Source organism: Sciurus vulgaris (genome assembly GCF_902686455.1).
Source record: "Sciurus vulgaris genome assembly, chromosome: 12".
In the NCBI taxonomy this organism is placed as follows: Eukaryota; Metazoa; Chordata; class Mammalia; order Rodentia; family Sciuridae; genus Sciurus; species Sciurus vulgaris.
Window position 1 is genome coordinate 60443355 of NC_136473.1, and position 10635 is coordinate 60453989.

The 10635-nt window shown below is 46.5% G+C and overlaps 1 protein-coding gene across 2 annotated transcripts in view; it reads right to left on the reverse strand.

Moving 5' to 3' along the window:
- Window positions 1–8089, reverse strand: part of CNIH3 (cornichon family AMPA receptor auxiliary protein 3) — a 117501-nt gene extending 109412 nt beyond the window's left edge. For both annotated transcript variants that reach the window (XM_079106711.1, XM_079106709.1), the window contains exon 1: window positions 7136–8089. In XM_079106711.1, the coding sequence (XP_078962837.1) occupies window positions 7136–7216 (81 nt within the window). In that variant the 5' untranslated portion in view covers window positions 7217–8089. The remainder of the gene's footprint in view (window positions 1–7135) is intronic.
- Window positions 8090–10635: the final 2546 nt, after the last annotated feature.

The window sequence follows — 10635 nt, forward strand, 5'->3', positions numbered from 1 at the left end:
CGACAGGAAGACACTGCTGCCTCTGAGCTGGAAAAGAAAGAGAAATGGTGGAAAAGAGAAATGCTCTTCAAGGAAGAGCAGCTGCTGTGGTTTGACTCTTGCCCCCAACACGCTTGTTGAAATTTAAGCCATCATGAAGGTATTGAGGTACTAAGAGGAGGGACCTTCAGGAGGTGATGAGGCCACAGGCACCATCCTCCGGGATAGATTAAGGCTGTTATCATGGCAGGCAATTAGTTATCATGGGAATGGTTATAAAAAGGAGTAGTTTGGCGCCCTTTTCCTTTCCCACACACATGTTCTCTCACCATGCTATGACCTCCTTCATGTTATAAAGCAGCAAAAATCCTCACCAGATGCAGTTCCTCAATCTTGGACTTCTAAGCCTCCAGAACCGTGAGCCAAATAAACTTCTTGTGTTTATAAATTTCCCAGTCTGTGGTGTTCTATAAGAGCAGCAGAGAACAGACTAAAACAGCAGAAGAATGAGGTGTCCCTGTCTGATAACCTTTCTTCTCCAAGAGTTGGCAGTAGAGTCATCTGCTTAGAGGGGAATAGGGGAGGGTGGCCTTGGGGAGCTTCTGGGGCTCTGAGAAAATGTCAAAGATCCAGAAGAGAAGAATGGAAGCTGGAGAAACTGAGATAGAACACGCTGATGCGTTATGAAGCACTGCCCAGGACCAGCTCAGGCTGAAGCATGCTTTCACCTGAGCACCAGATGCTCTCAGGCAACTGAGGTGAGAGCAGAGAGAGAAAGGAGCGAATTCCTGTGACTGATGACTTCCAGGGTGGGAGCAACAGGGGGCAGGGGCAGAGCAGTTGAGAACAGCACTATGAGCCTAGTGACAACGAGCTCTAGAGCCTGGGAGAAGAACAGAGTCCTCGAGTGATAACACGCTGGGAGAAGAAAGGAAAAGGTACAATCAAAATAAGGGCAGGGGAAAAGGGCACACTCATACATTGCTGGTGGACTTGCAAATTGGTGCAGCCACTCTAGAAAGCAGTGTGGAGATTCCTCACAAAACTTGGAATAGACCCACCTTTAACCTAGCTATCCCACTCCTCGGTTTATACCCAAAGGACTTAAAAATCAGCGTACTACAGAGATACAGCCACATCAATGTTCATAGCAGCTCAATTCACAATAGCTAGATTGTGGAACCAGCCTAGATGCCCTTCAATTGACAAATGGATAAAGAAAGTGTGGTATATACATACAATGGAATGTTACTCAGTCATAAAGAATAAAATTATGGCATTTGCAGGTAAATGGATGAAGTTGGAAAATATCATGCTGAGTGAAATAGGCCAAGCAAAAAAACCCAAAGGCCGAATGTTTTCTCTGATAAGTGCATAACAATATATAACAGAGGGCAGGGTGATGGAGGGAAGAGAAGAATGAAAGAACTTCAGATGGTGTAGAGGAAAATGGGGTGTAAGGGGGTGGAGGACAGAAAGAGAATAAAATGAAACATACAGTATTACCCTATGTATATGTATGATTACATGAATGGTGTGAATCTACATTGTGTACAACCATAGAAATGAAAAGTTGTACCCCATTTGTGTGCAATGAATCAAAAAGCAGTCTGTAAAAATAACAAAGATTTTAATTTAAAAAAAAAAAAAAAGGGCAAAGGGCAGAGGCAGCAGAGCATGGGAGTGCACAAACGGGGCTCACCCTGGAAAGGCAGGTCCCGGCTGTGATGAGGGGCTGCGGACTGCAGGAGAGCCAGTAGTCACTGGGATGGGTCAGGTCACCAACAGCACCCAGGACGATGCACAACAGCAAGGACGTGACTGTGACCAGGTGCAGAGTCCCCGGTGGATCCCTGGAAGAATGACCCACAGAGGCAGATGATGGTGACAAAAAAAAAGAGTGATAAGGGCACTATGGAGAACACACTCCAGGAGATTGAAGCCATGGAGGAATTTGCAGACTGGCTGGGAAGAAAATCAGTAGCAAGTTCAGAGAAGAAAGCACAGAGCCATGTGAATACACAAAGGAGAACGGAGGTGGCAGCCCGAGAGGGTGGACAGAGAGCAGAGATGCCAGGCACAGCTTCAGGGCGGGTACAGGGGGAAGCCCCCATTACCCAGCCACAGCTCACGACACTCGCTGCCTTTTGCCTATGTTCAGAGACTCTAAAGTCAAAGAAAAGTTATTTTGTTCTGCAATATCCCACTCTCATAAGGCCTGGGAACCTCACCAAACGGTTGGGATGGGGACCATGATGACTTGTTTTATGCCATCTCGGAATTCTACATCCTTCTCTTCTTGCTCGACATGACTGTGATGGAAACACAATGGTGACCTTAGTCTTCTCTTCCAGGGGCAGTTACAGAAAATGGCCAGCCAATATCTCAACACACGTTGGTGTTGAGGGTAAGGTGGCCCCATCAACACAGACATTACACCTTACAGGAGGTGCTGTGCAGGTATGGCCAGCACTGCTCCCCAAGCTGTGCCCACAGGGAGAACTCACTCCATGGCCATCAAGGTGAACTCTGTACCCACTGGTACTCGCCATTCTTCTTTGCAGCAATTGTAGCTTCCAAGCTTTCAGGGTATCAGGGGATAGAGAAAAATGCTTGTGCCCAAGCTTCCAAGGAAGTAGTCCCTGAGAACTAGCCAGAAACCAAATCAGACATGAGTTACCTCTTTCAGTCAGAAATGTACCAAGCCAGAAGGGCTCAAGAACTTGTTCTACAAGTATTTACCAAGCACCTGTACATGCCAGGCACTGTTCTGGGCTCTGAAGAAACAAGGAGGAAGTAGCAAAAGTCCCTGCTCTCCTGGAGCTTCCTTGCTCCCTAGCTGTGAGGAGATGGAGAGGGATGGGGCTGGGAGTGAGAGGAGACGGGGCAGTACAGGCTGAAGTTGCAGACATCACCTCTGAAGGTGATGGCGATGGTGCAAACAGAACAAAAAGAGGAGACCAGGTAAGGCCTGGCAAAGAGCTAAGTGCTCTTATCTGAGTAGGCCCAAGTAGCATTTTTAAAAAGAAGGCTACTGGGCAACCCTCTCTCAAACTCTCATCCTACAGAAGTTCTGTTTCGAATAAATCCTACTCTTCCACTCCAAAAAGAAAAGAAAGGAAGGAAAGAAGGAAGGGAGGGAGGGAGGGAAGAAGAGAGAGGCAAGCAGGCTATTGTCAGCCCCCAAGCATCCTACTATTACACATAAACCCGTTTTTGTTTCCAGATGGGTAATTTTGAGATACTGAGCCATTTACTTCATTCCCAGAAGCTACATCTGTGGCAGTCCAGAAATGGCCAAAGAGTTAGGCCATAAAGACATTTTACCTAGCAAAACTGCCTCTCCATAAGTATGTATTTATCATCATCTTTTGGGGTCCATGAAAACTGTCCAAGGGCAGATGCTGCTGTGAATCCAAAGAAATTTCAAGATGACATAATGCATCAAATCTTTCTAGGGACTATTATTGGAATTTTATTTATAAATTGTCGAAACTCAAGAGTGACTCTAGATATTAAAAAAAAAAAAACTTTTAAAAACTAAAAACCTAAAATAAACAGTAATGAATCTTCGGTCTTTTAAAGAATGGCTTCATCTGTGTTTATGTAATGAGACACTCTGCAAACAGGCTCCACCAAGCTGGAGCTAAGATGATTCCTGCGAGTAAACACTGTTCATTTCATATTGGCTGGAAACAGATAACACTTCACATCTGAAACCCTTCAGAACATTTTTTTTCCTTCTAAACATTCACATGCAATTTTTTAAATTACACAAAAGATGCCTAATCCTTTCTTGATGGTAGGATTAGTAGTGATTTTGTTTCATTATATATCATTGTATTTTCAAAATTTCGAGCAATAAACCTATACCATTTTATAGTAAAAGTCTAATTTTCCAAAAAAGAAAGAAAGAAATAGAATGTCTGCTTTAAAAAAAAAAAAAAGAATGTACAGTGCTTAGTCTTGTTATAACTCTAACCAGCAATTCCAACTCTAAAATCTTATTTATGCAGAAAAAAGTAAGTCTTTGGATAGAAATTATCATCAAAGTTAAACAGTCCAAAGACCGTGCCTGCAATTGGAGAAAGGACTTGAACCTAAGAATCTCGCAGACTCCCTTTAAATCCCAGCTCCAATACATAGCAACTGTGCCACCTTGGACAAGTGTCATTTCTCTGATCCATCATTCCTCATCTGTAAAATGTAAATTATAAGGACTAAGGACTGCCTGGGAGGTATGCAAAACCAGCGGCAGGTGGGGAAGATTTATTCTGCTTCTTCTGAATGAGAGAAATTTACTCAAGGATGGTGGCTGATTTGAAATAATTTCATTTGAAAACAAACACAGATAAATTTTCAAGAAAAAAAAATAAGACTTAAATGTACTCATGGTGGACTACATCCATCCTTGCTTCTAGATATCTAGTGAGAAGAAGAGGGAGGTAGACAATTAGAGGTACATCTGAGAGGGCCTCTATAAAGTGTAGGGCAGAGGTTGGATGAACATAACTTCCATAATTGCTCCTAAGTATGTACAAGCAAATAAACAAGAAATATCTGTCACCCTCTTATTATATAGCCCAAGTATGACAGTGCGGCAGGCTTTTCAAATACTGTATACTAGGTGTCCAACTCTATTTGGGGTGTCAGTATGCTGAACAGTTGATAGGGCTCATCACACCAACAGATGGGTAAAGACTAAAGCTGAAAAGAAGGTAAACACGGTTCAACATAGAATCAACTTTCCAAAATTTGGGTTGAAATAATCACCACTGTGTAACCAACACCTACAAACATGCAATGTGTGCCCTAAAAATCAGCATGTCTCTAACTCCCTCTTTCAGTGTTCAGGAACCAAATCATTGTGGTAAGGTTTGGGTTGTCTGATTTAGAGAGAAGGGAGATGAAGGAAGGAGGAGCAGAACCTTAGGAATTTTGTAGTTTGAATTCCAAGTACACAAATGCTTTTTATGATTAGAAACAGGAAACTGGCCACTTCAGTGAAATGTCTGGACAGGACCTGACCTGAGATTTGACTGCATTCAGCTATCCCTAGGTTAGGGGTGAGTGTTGGGAACCTTAAGAGTAGAGGACAACACAGGGTCACCGAAACACCATCGTTCAAATGTCTCTTAGTCAATTAGCTGCACAAACCACCCACTTAATTAACCCATTCTTGAATTATTTAGTGTATCCCCAAGGCAGAGAAAATTATTCTTTCTGCTCTGCTTCAGGAGTTAGTTCAGAGAATTCCAAGCCCCAGAGAGTTGAGTGAGCTTTCTGGTGCCTGCCGTCCTCTAGACACAACCAAACCAGAAACAGAAAGTGAAATATTAGCCTTCAAGAATGCAACTAATTCCCCAAATTCAAAGAAGCTGAAATTTTTCCTTTAAAATATACAAGCAGAGGTTTTGCTGCGCCATTTAGGCATGATCTATTCCACATCCTTTTTTATTCTAAATTAGGTGAAGTTTCATTTTTCTGTAAAATAGTCAACAACTTTAAGGCGCAATGTCCTGAGAGTAAACCCAACATTTCAAGGTAGAGGAAGAGAGCAAAATCCCACCACTCTAACTAGCAGGAGTTTTTTCATCTGCCCGCAAACTGCTGTATGTGAATCTGTCTGTCATTCCTAGATCGCTAAATCAACTGCATGGATTTACACAATTTGGGAAACAGGGAAAGCTTAGAGATTATACAGTCAACTTTCTCACTTTACAGATGTGACAGGAAGCCAGCAAGCATCTCTCCAAAGGTTACATGGTTAGAAGCCTTCCTCCACCCCAGGTTTCCCTCTGTACCCTGTCACAAGTGCCTTGTAGCAGTAGTGGGAGCTGTTGGAGCTGCTGAGTTCTATTTTAAGATAAACTCTCTCACGCTAAAAACCACTCATACAAAACACCAGCATCTCACCCACCCCACAATTTTCTCCAGGTCTTCATTTTGGGTCATCTCCCATTGTATGCAATCTGTTTGAGGCTCACCAGCCGGTGCCTTCAGGAACTGGTCTCAGAACCCCTCCCTGTCATCTGGGCTTGCTGGCAGAGCCAGACTGTTAATGGTGGGTGCTCCTTCTAAAACACCTGACCTTGGCCTTTCTTTGTATCAACCTTCCCAGGAGAATGGGCAGTTTAACCAACCTCTGAGAAGGAAACCGTGAGAGTTCAATGGACTTGCCAAACGTCCCACAGTCTGTAAGACCAGACTCCTCAGTCCTGCTGGATCACCTCTTTACTCTTCCTCTTCAGGGACTTCTAGTTCTCAACCTCCACCTCACCACGAAGACCCTACACCTGAAGACCCACGACTCAGGACTGCCCACAAGCAGCCTAGTACCCCAAAGGATGGCAGGAAGCTAGTGCGGGCTGGGTATTCCTGGGGGAAATCCGGCACCAGTTAGGCATGACAGAACTGGCCAGGTCTGTCATCTACAGGATGTCTTCTCTGGGATCTTCCATGGTTGGGACCCCAGCAGGACAAAGGAAACTGTCCTCACTCTCTGCATGACTTTCCTCCCAGGCCTTATTCATCCTTTTCCTTCCCCAGTCTCCCTTGCCTCCTCGGGTGCTCTCTTCCTCGCCTTCCCGCCACCCTCCATAGCCACTTTGTTTCCCTCCCCTCCACAAGCCGGTCTCTCCCTACTTCCTCTTACAAGGCACTCCCGTTGTATTTCCACTTTGTCTCCAATTATGTCTAAATGCAACCCACCACAGATGCTGACATTTTAAATGTTTAGTTGTTATAGTTACTTGACTAATTGCCAGGTCCGACGGCGGCACTTCTCCTTCATCTCCCGCGGGTAGGAGAGGAGGAGAGGAGGAAGGAGTAGGCTGGATGGGGTGGTAGCCACTTCCCCGGCCCGGGACTCTCCGCTAGGCCCTGAAAAGGGTGCCCTACCCTAGGCACCAGCGATCCCTCGCCTCCAGTTAGGTCACCAAGGGCGCGCCCCCCGCTGCGGCGCCTCAGGATTTGGCGAACTGTCTCCTGCCCCGGGACAAGGGACCCACAGAGTCCAACCCGCAGGTGCGCCTGGCTTGCTTCCTACAACGCCCACGCCCGCTATGTGGAGAAAGTGAGGTACAATCAGAAAAGGAGGTGGACAGGAGCGCTTTTGGAGCGAATGAAGAGTTAGAAACCGCTGTGGGTTACTCACGTGCCAGATGGCGAAGAAGATAAGCGCAGCGCACAGCACCAGGGACAGCATGTAGCAGAAAGCGGCGAAAGTGAAGGCCATGGCCAAGGGACCCCAATCTCCCAACACAAAGAAGCCCTAAAAGACGAATGCCCCCCGGAGGGCCGCACTCCCTCAAATGAGGGGAAAAACAGTCCCGTTTGCACACTACCCTGGAGGCCAGTGGCTAGGAGTTGGCACCACGAGCCCAGAGAGGCTCCCGGTCAGCGAACAGGGGCACGATTCCCGCAGGCTCTGGAGACCTAAGGTCCAGCCCACCCGCGAAGACAGGGAAAGGTGCGTAGAGTCCGTGGCGACAATTGTCCCCAAATCGAAGAAGAAACCAGATCAGTAGAGAACACCTGCAGATTAGTGCCAACTAGCGAGTCCCTGGAGACCAACAAGACCAGGGATGCTAGGATTCCACGGAGTACCAAATGAGGAGGTCCCGTTCCCCTGGAAAGAGCTCTCCGCTTTCCGCGCCTAAGCCGAAGAGAAAAGGCGAGCGCGTCGCTCAGGACCCTCCCGCGCCAGCCTAGCGCAAATGGAGAGCGTCCAGCGAGGTGTCCAGGAGGACTCCAAGCTTCTCCCAAATCCTACAGTCAACAGTGGCTCTTTCCCGGGAGAACACGTCTTTGGATAGCCCAGAGAAGCCAGGTCCCGTTAATCCTGTATCCCGGACGTGGGCTTCCAGAGCAGCGCAGCTGTGCGCTCCGAGGCGCTCCCTGCCCCGGCCCCAGCCCCAACCGCGGCCCCGGGACACCGGCTTCGGTAATCCCAGTGCCTGGGAAACTGGGGGTCGGACCGGGGCGGGTATGGACTCCAGTCCAGCGGGCCAGCTCCCTGCCCGGCGGTTGTAGGGGCGGATTTCTGGCCGAGCGCTGCTCGTGGCGAAGCTCGCTCCACCTGCTGCTGCCGCCGCTGCCTCTGCCTCTGCCTCTGTCACTGAGAGAACTGTAGCGGCGCGGCCCGGGATCCCCTCCCTCTCGGCGCCCCACCCTCGCTCCGGCACCACCCAGCACGCCCTCCCGGGCGGGCGGAGACTGCAGCGGCGGGGGCTGGGAAAGGTGGGTGGCAAAACGCCGCTGGGCGCTTGGTCGCAGCCGCCACTGCAGTCGTGCGCACAAGCCTTTCGGAGGAAACTTGAGGCCAGCAGTGCAGTGAGGGCCCGCGGTCGCGCAGAGGTGGGGCGGGCAGGGTGAGCCAGGGACTCTTTTTAAACACGTGCGTCTGAAGGAGGTGGGTAGCTGCGGAAGGGTATGGTGTGTGCCTAGTGCCTAAACCCGGCAGCCGCCCCTCTAGTTCCAGCAGTTTGGCCTATCAGAGGAAGAAGTGTGGGGACTGGGTTTCGGGGGAGCGCAGGCTCGTGTTGGCTGGAGATAGAAGACAACCCTTGTACCCCGGCGCTGCTTAGATGGATTGCCCCAAACTCTACCGTACTCGGTGCACTGTACTGCGTTTATAGCCCTGCTCCCAGCGCCTGTGAAATTCTCCTCTATCGTCCTTCTCTGATATCCTCCACCTTCCCCCTCCATCTGACCTTGGGATTGGGGAACCGTAGATTTTGAGGACTTCGCTGGGTTGAAGAGGCAACAAGAGCGTTCTGGTATTGGTCTAGTGGCACTGTGAAGAGAACATGGGCTTTTTGGAGGCAGGCCCCTTTCTAGCTGAAGTTTCTTAATCTTTTAAATTTTTTTAGTTGTAGATGGACACAATATCTTTATTCACTTATTTTTATGTGGTTCTGAAGATCGAACCCAGTACTTCGCACGTGCTAGGCAAGCGTTCTACCCCTGAGCTACAGCCCCCGCCCCTCTTAATCTTTTAAAATGTCGGTTTCTTATCTGAGAAACTAGGGATTAAGAGTAGTACCAGCCAGCGACTTGGGAGGATAAAGAAGGAGGAGCACAAGTTCAAGGCTGACTCTCAGCAATTTAGTTAGACCCTGTCTCAAAATAAAAATAAATAAATAAAAGGGGCTGGGGTGTGGCTCAGTAGGCCCTGGGTTCAATCCCCAGTACCAAAAAAAAAAAAAAAAAAAAAAAAGAAAGAAAAAGAAAAAAAAAAGTGTCAAACGATTGAGAAGGATTAAATAAGAATATGAGGGAATAAGAACCTAGCACAGAGCCTAGCCTTTCTACACACATTCCATAAATAGTGGGAATTATTCTCTCCCAGTGGCCCAGCATCTTGGAAGTTCACATGCTTGCTTTGTAAGGAGTCAATGAAAGGGGTTCCAGTCCTTCCAAATAGAACTTGGGTTTCAGCTCCACATCAGTACAACCACAAGAATGGAATCCAAATTAGAATAAGTTTTTCTCCATGTATGTATGTCCAAATACACTTTACTGTCATGTATATCTAAAAAGAACAAAAAAAAAAAAAAAAAAAAAAAATTGGGTTTCAGGAAACAAGGAGCAATGCCGTAAAAGATGATTGGTGAATCTGGGTGGAAGTTCAAAACTACATCATAGTTTGGAGTGGTACTTTGCACAGGAGGGCACTACATAAAACACTAGTTGCTTGATTCTAATGCTGGCATGCTAGTTACCTTGTGAATCCAAGAACTTTAGAATTGGAAGGGAAGTTACAGAGCTGGCCTTGCCATTAACCAGTGGCAAAACTAGAATCAGATATGAAGATTCCTAATTCTACTACATTCCAGAAGTGATGCCTGTCTGGTCGCACCTCCAATTTAGAAACTATGTGCCTTTCACCAGGTGGTGGAGAAACAGTACCATGTCCAGAAGCTGTTGACCTTACTGGTCAACAGATCTGAATTTAATTTTCTCTGTGTTCAGAAAATGTGGTACTTCTGGTTTAAAAATTAGGACTGTTTTAAGACAGCACCAGTAGAGCATTAAACTGAGGTGACATCCTTCCGCGCATAAGACCCTGGGCAACTGTACAGATTGCACAGTTGTGAATCCAGTCCTACTCTGAATTATACCCTTTATCACTTTCACCTTTTCATATATGTAATGTTTGAATTCAGTTTGACAAGTCTGCAGTCATCTTCAGACATAACCAACCTGAGTTGCCCTGATCAGTTTTCCCTGCATAGTTTCCCAGTGCACTATAAATGGACAAAACCGCACTAGGTGCAATCCTGGATCTGTTCATCTCTTGGGTCTCACAACATGGTGGAGCTGATTCTTGTACACTGGGACCAGATCATTCCAGAACACATAAGCATTTCTTCCAGTATAAATTGTCCTTAAAAGAAAATTTAGAAAATACAGAAATGAAAAAGATAAAACAAATACCATAGTTTGCCATTCTCAGATACCACTGACAAAATAGTGGCATGTTTCTAGCTCTTTTTTTTTTCTTTTTGGCTTTATACATATATATGGTCCTTTCTTTTCATTGTTGTAATTATCACATAAAATTTCATGACACCTAAACAGTAAGACAATATCAGGAAAAAATCTTTTTTTTTTTTTTTTTTCTGGTACAGGGATTGAACTCAGAGGCACTTA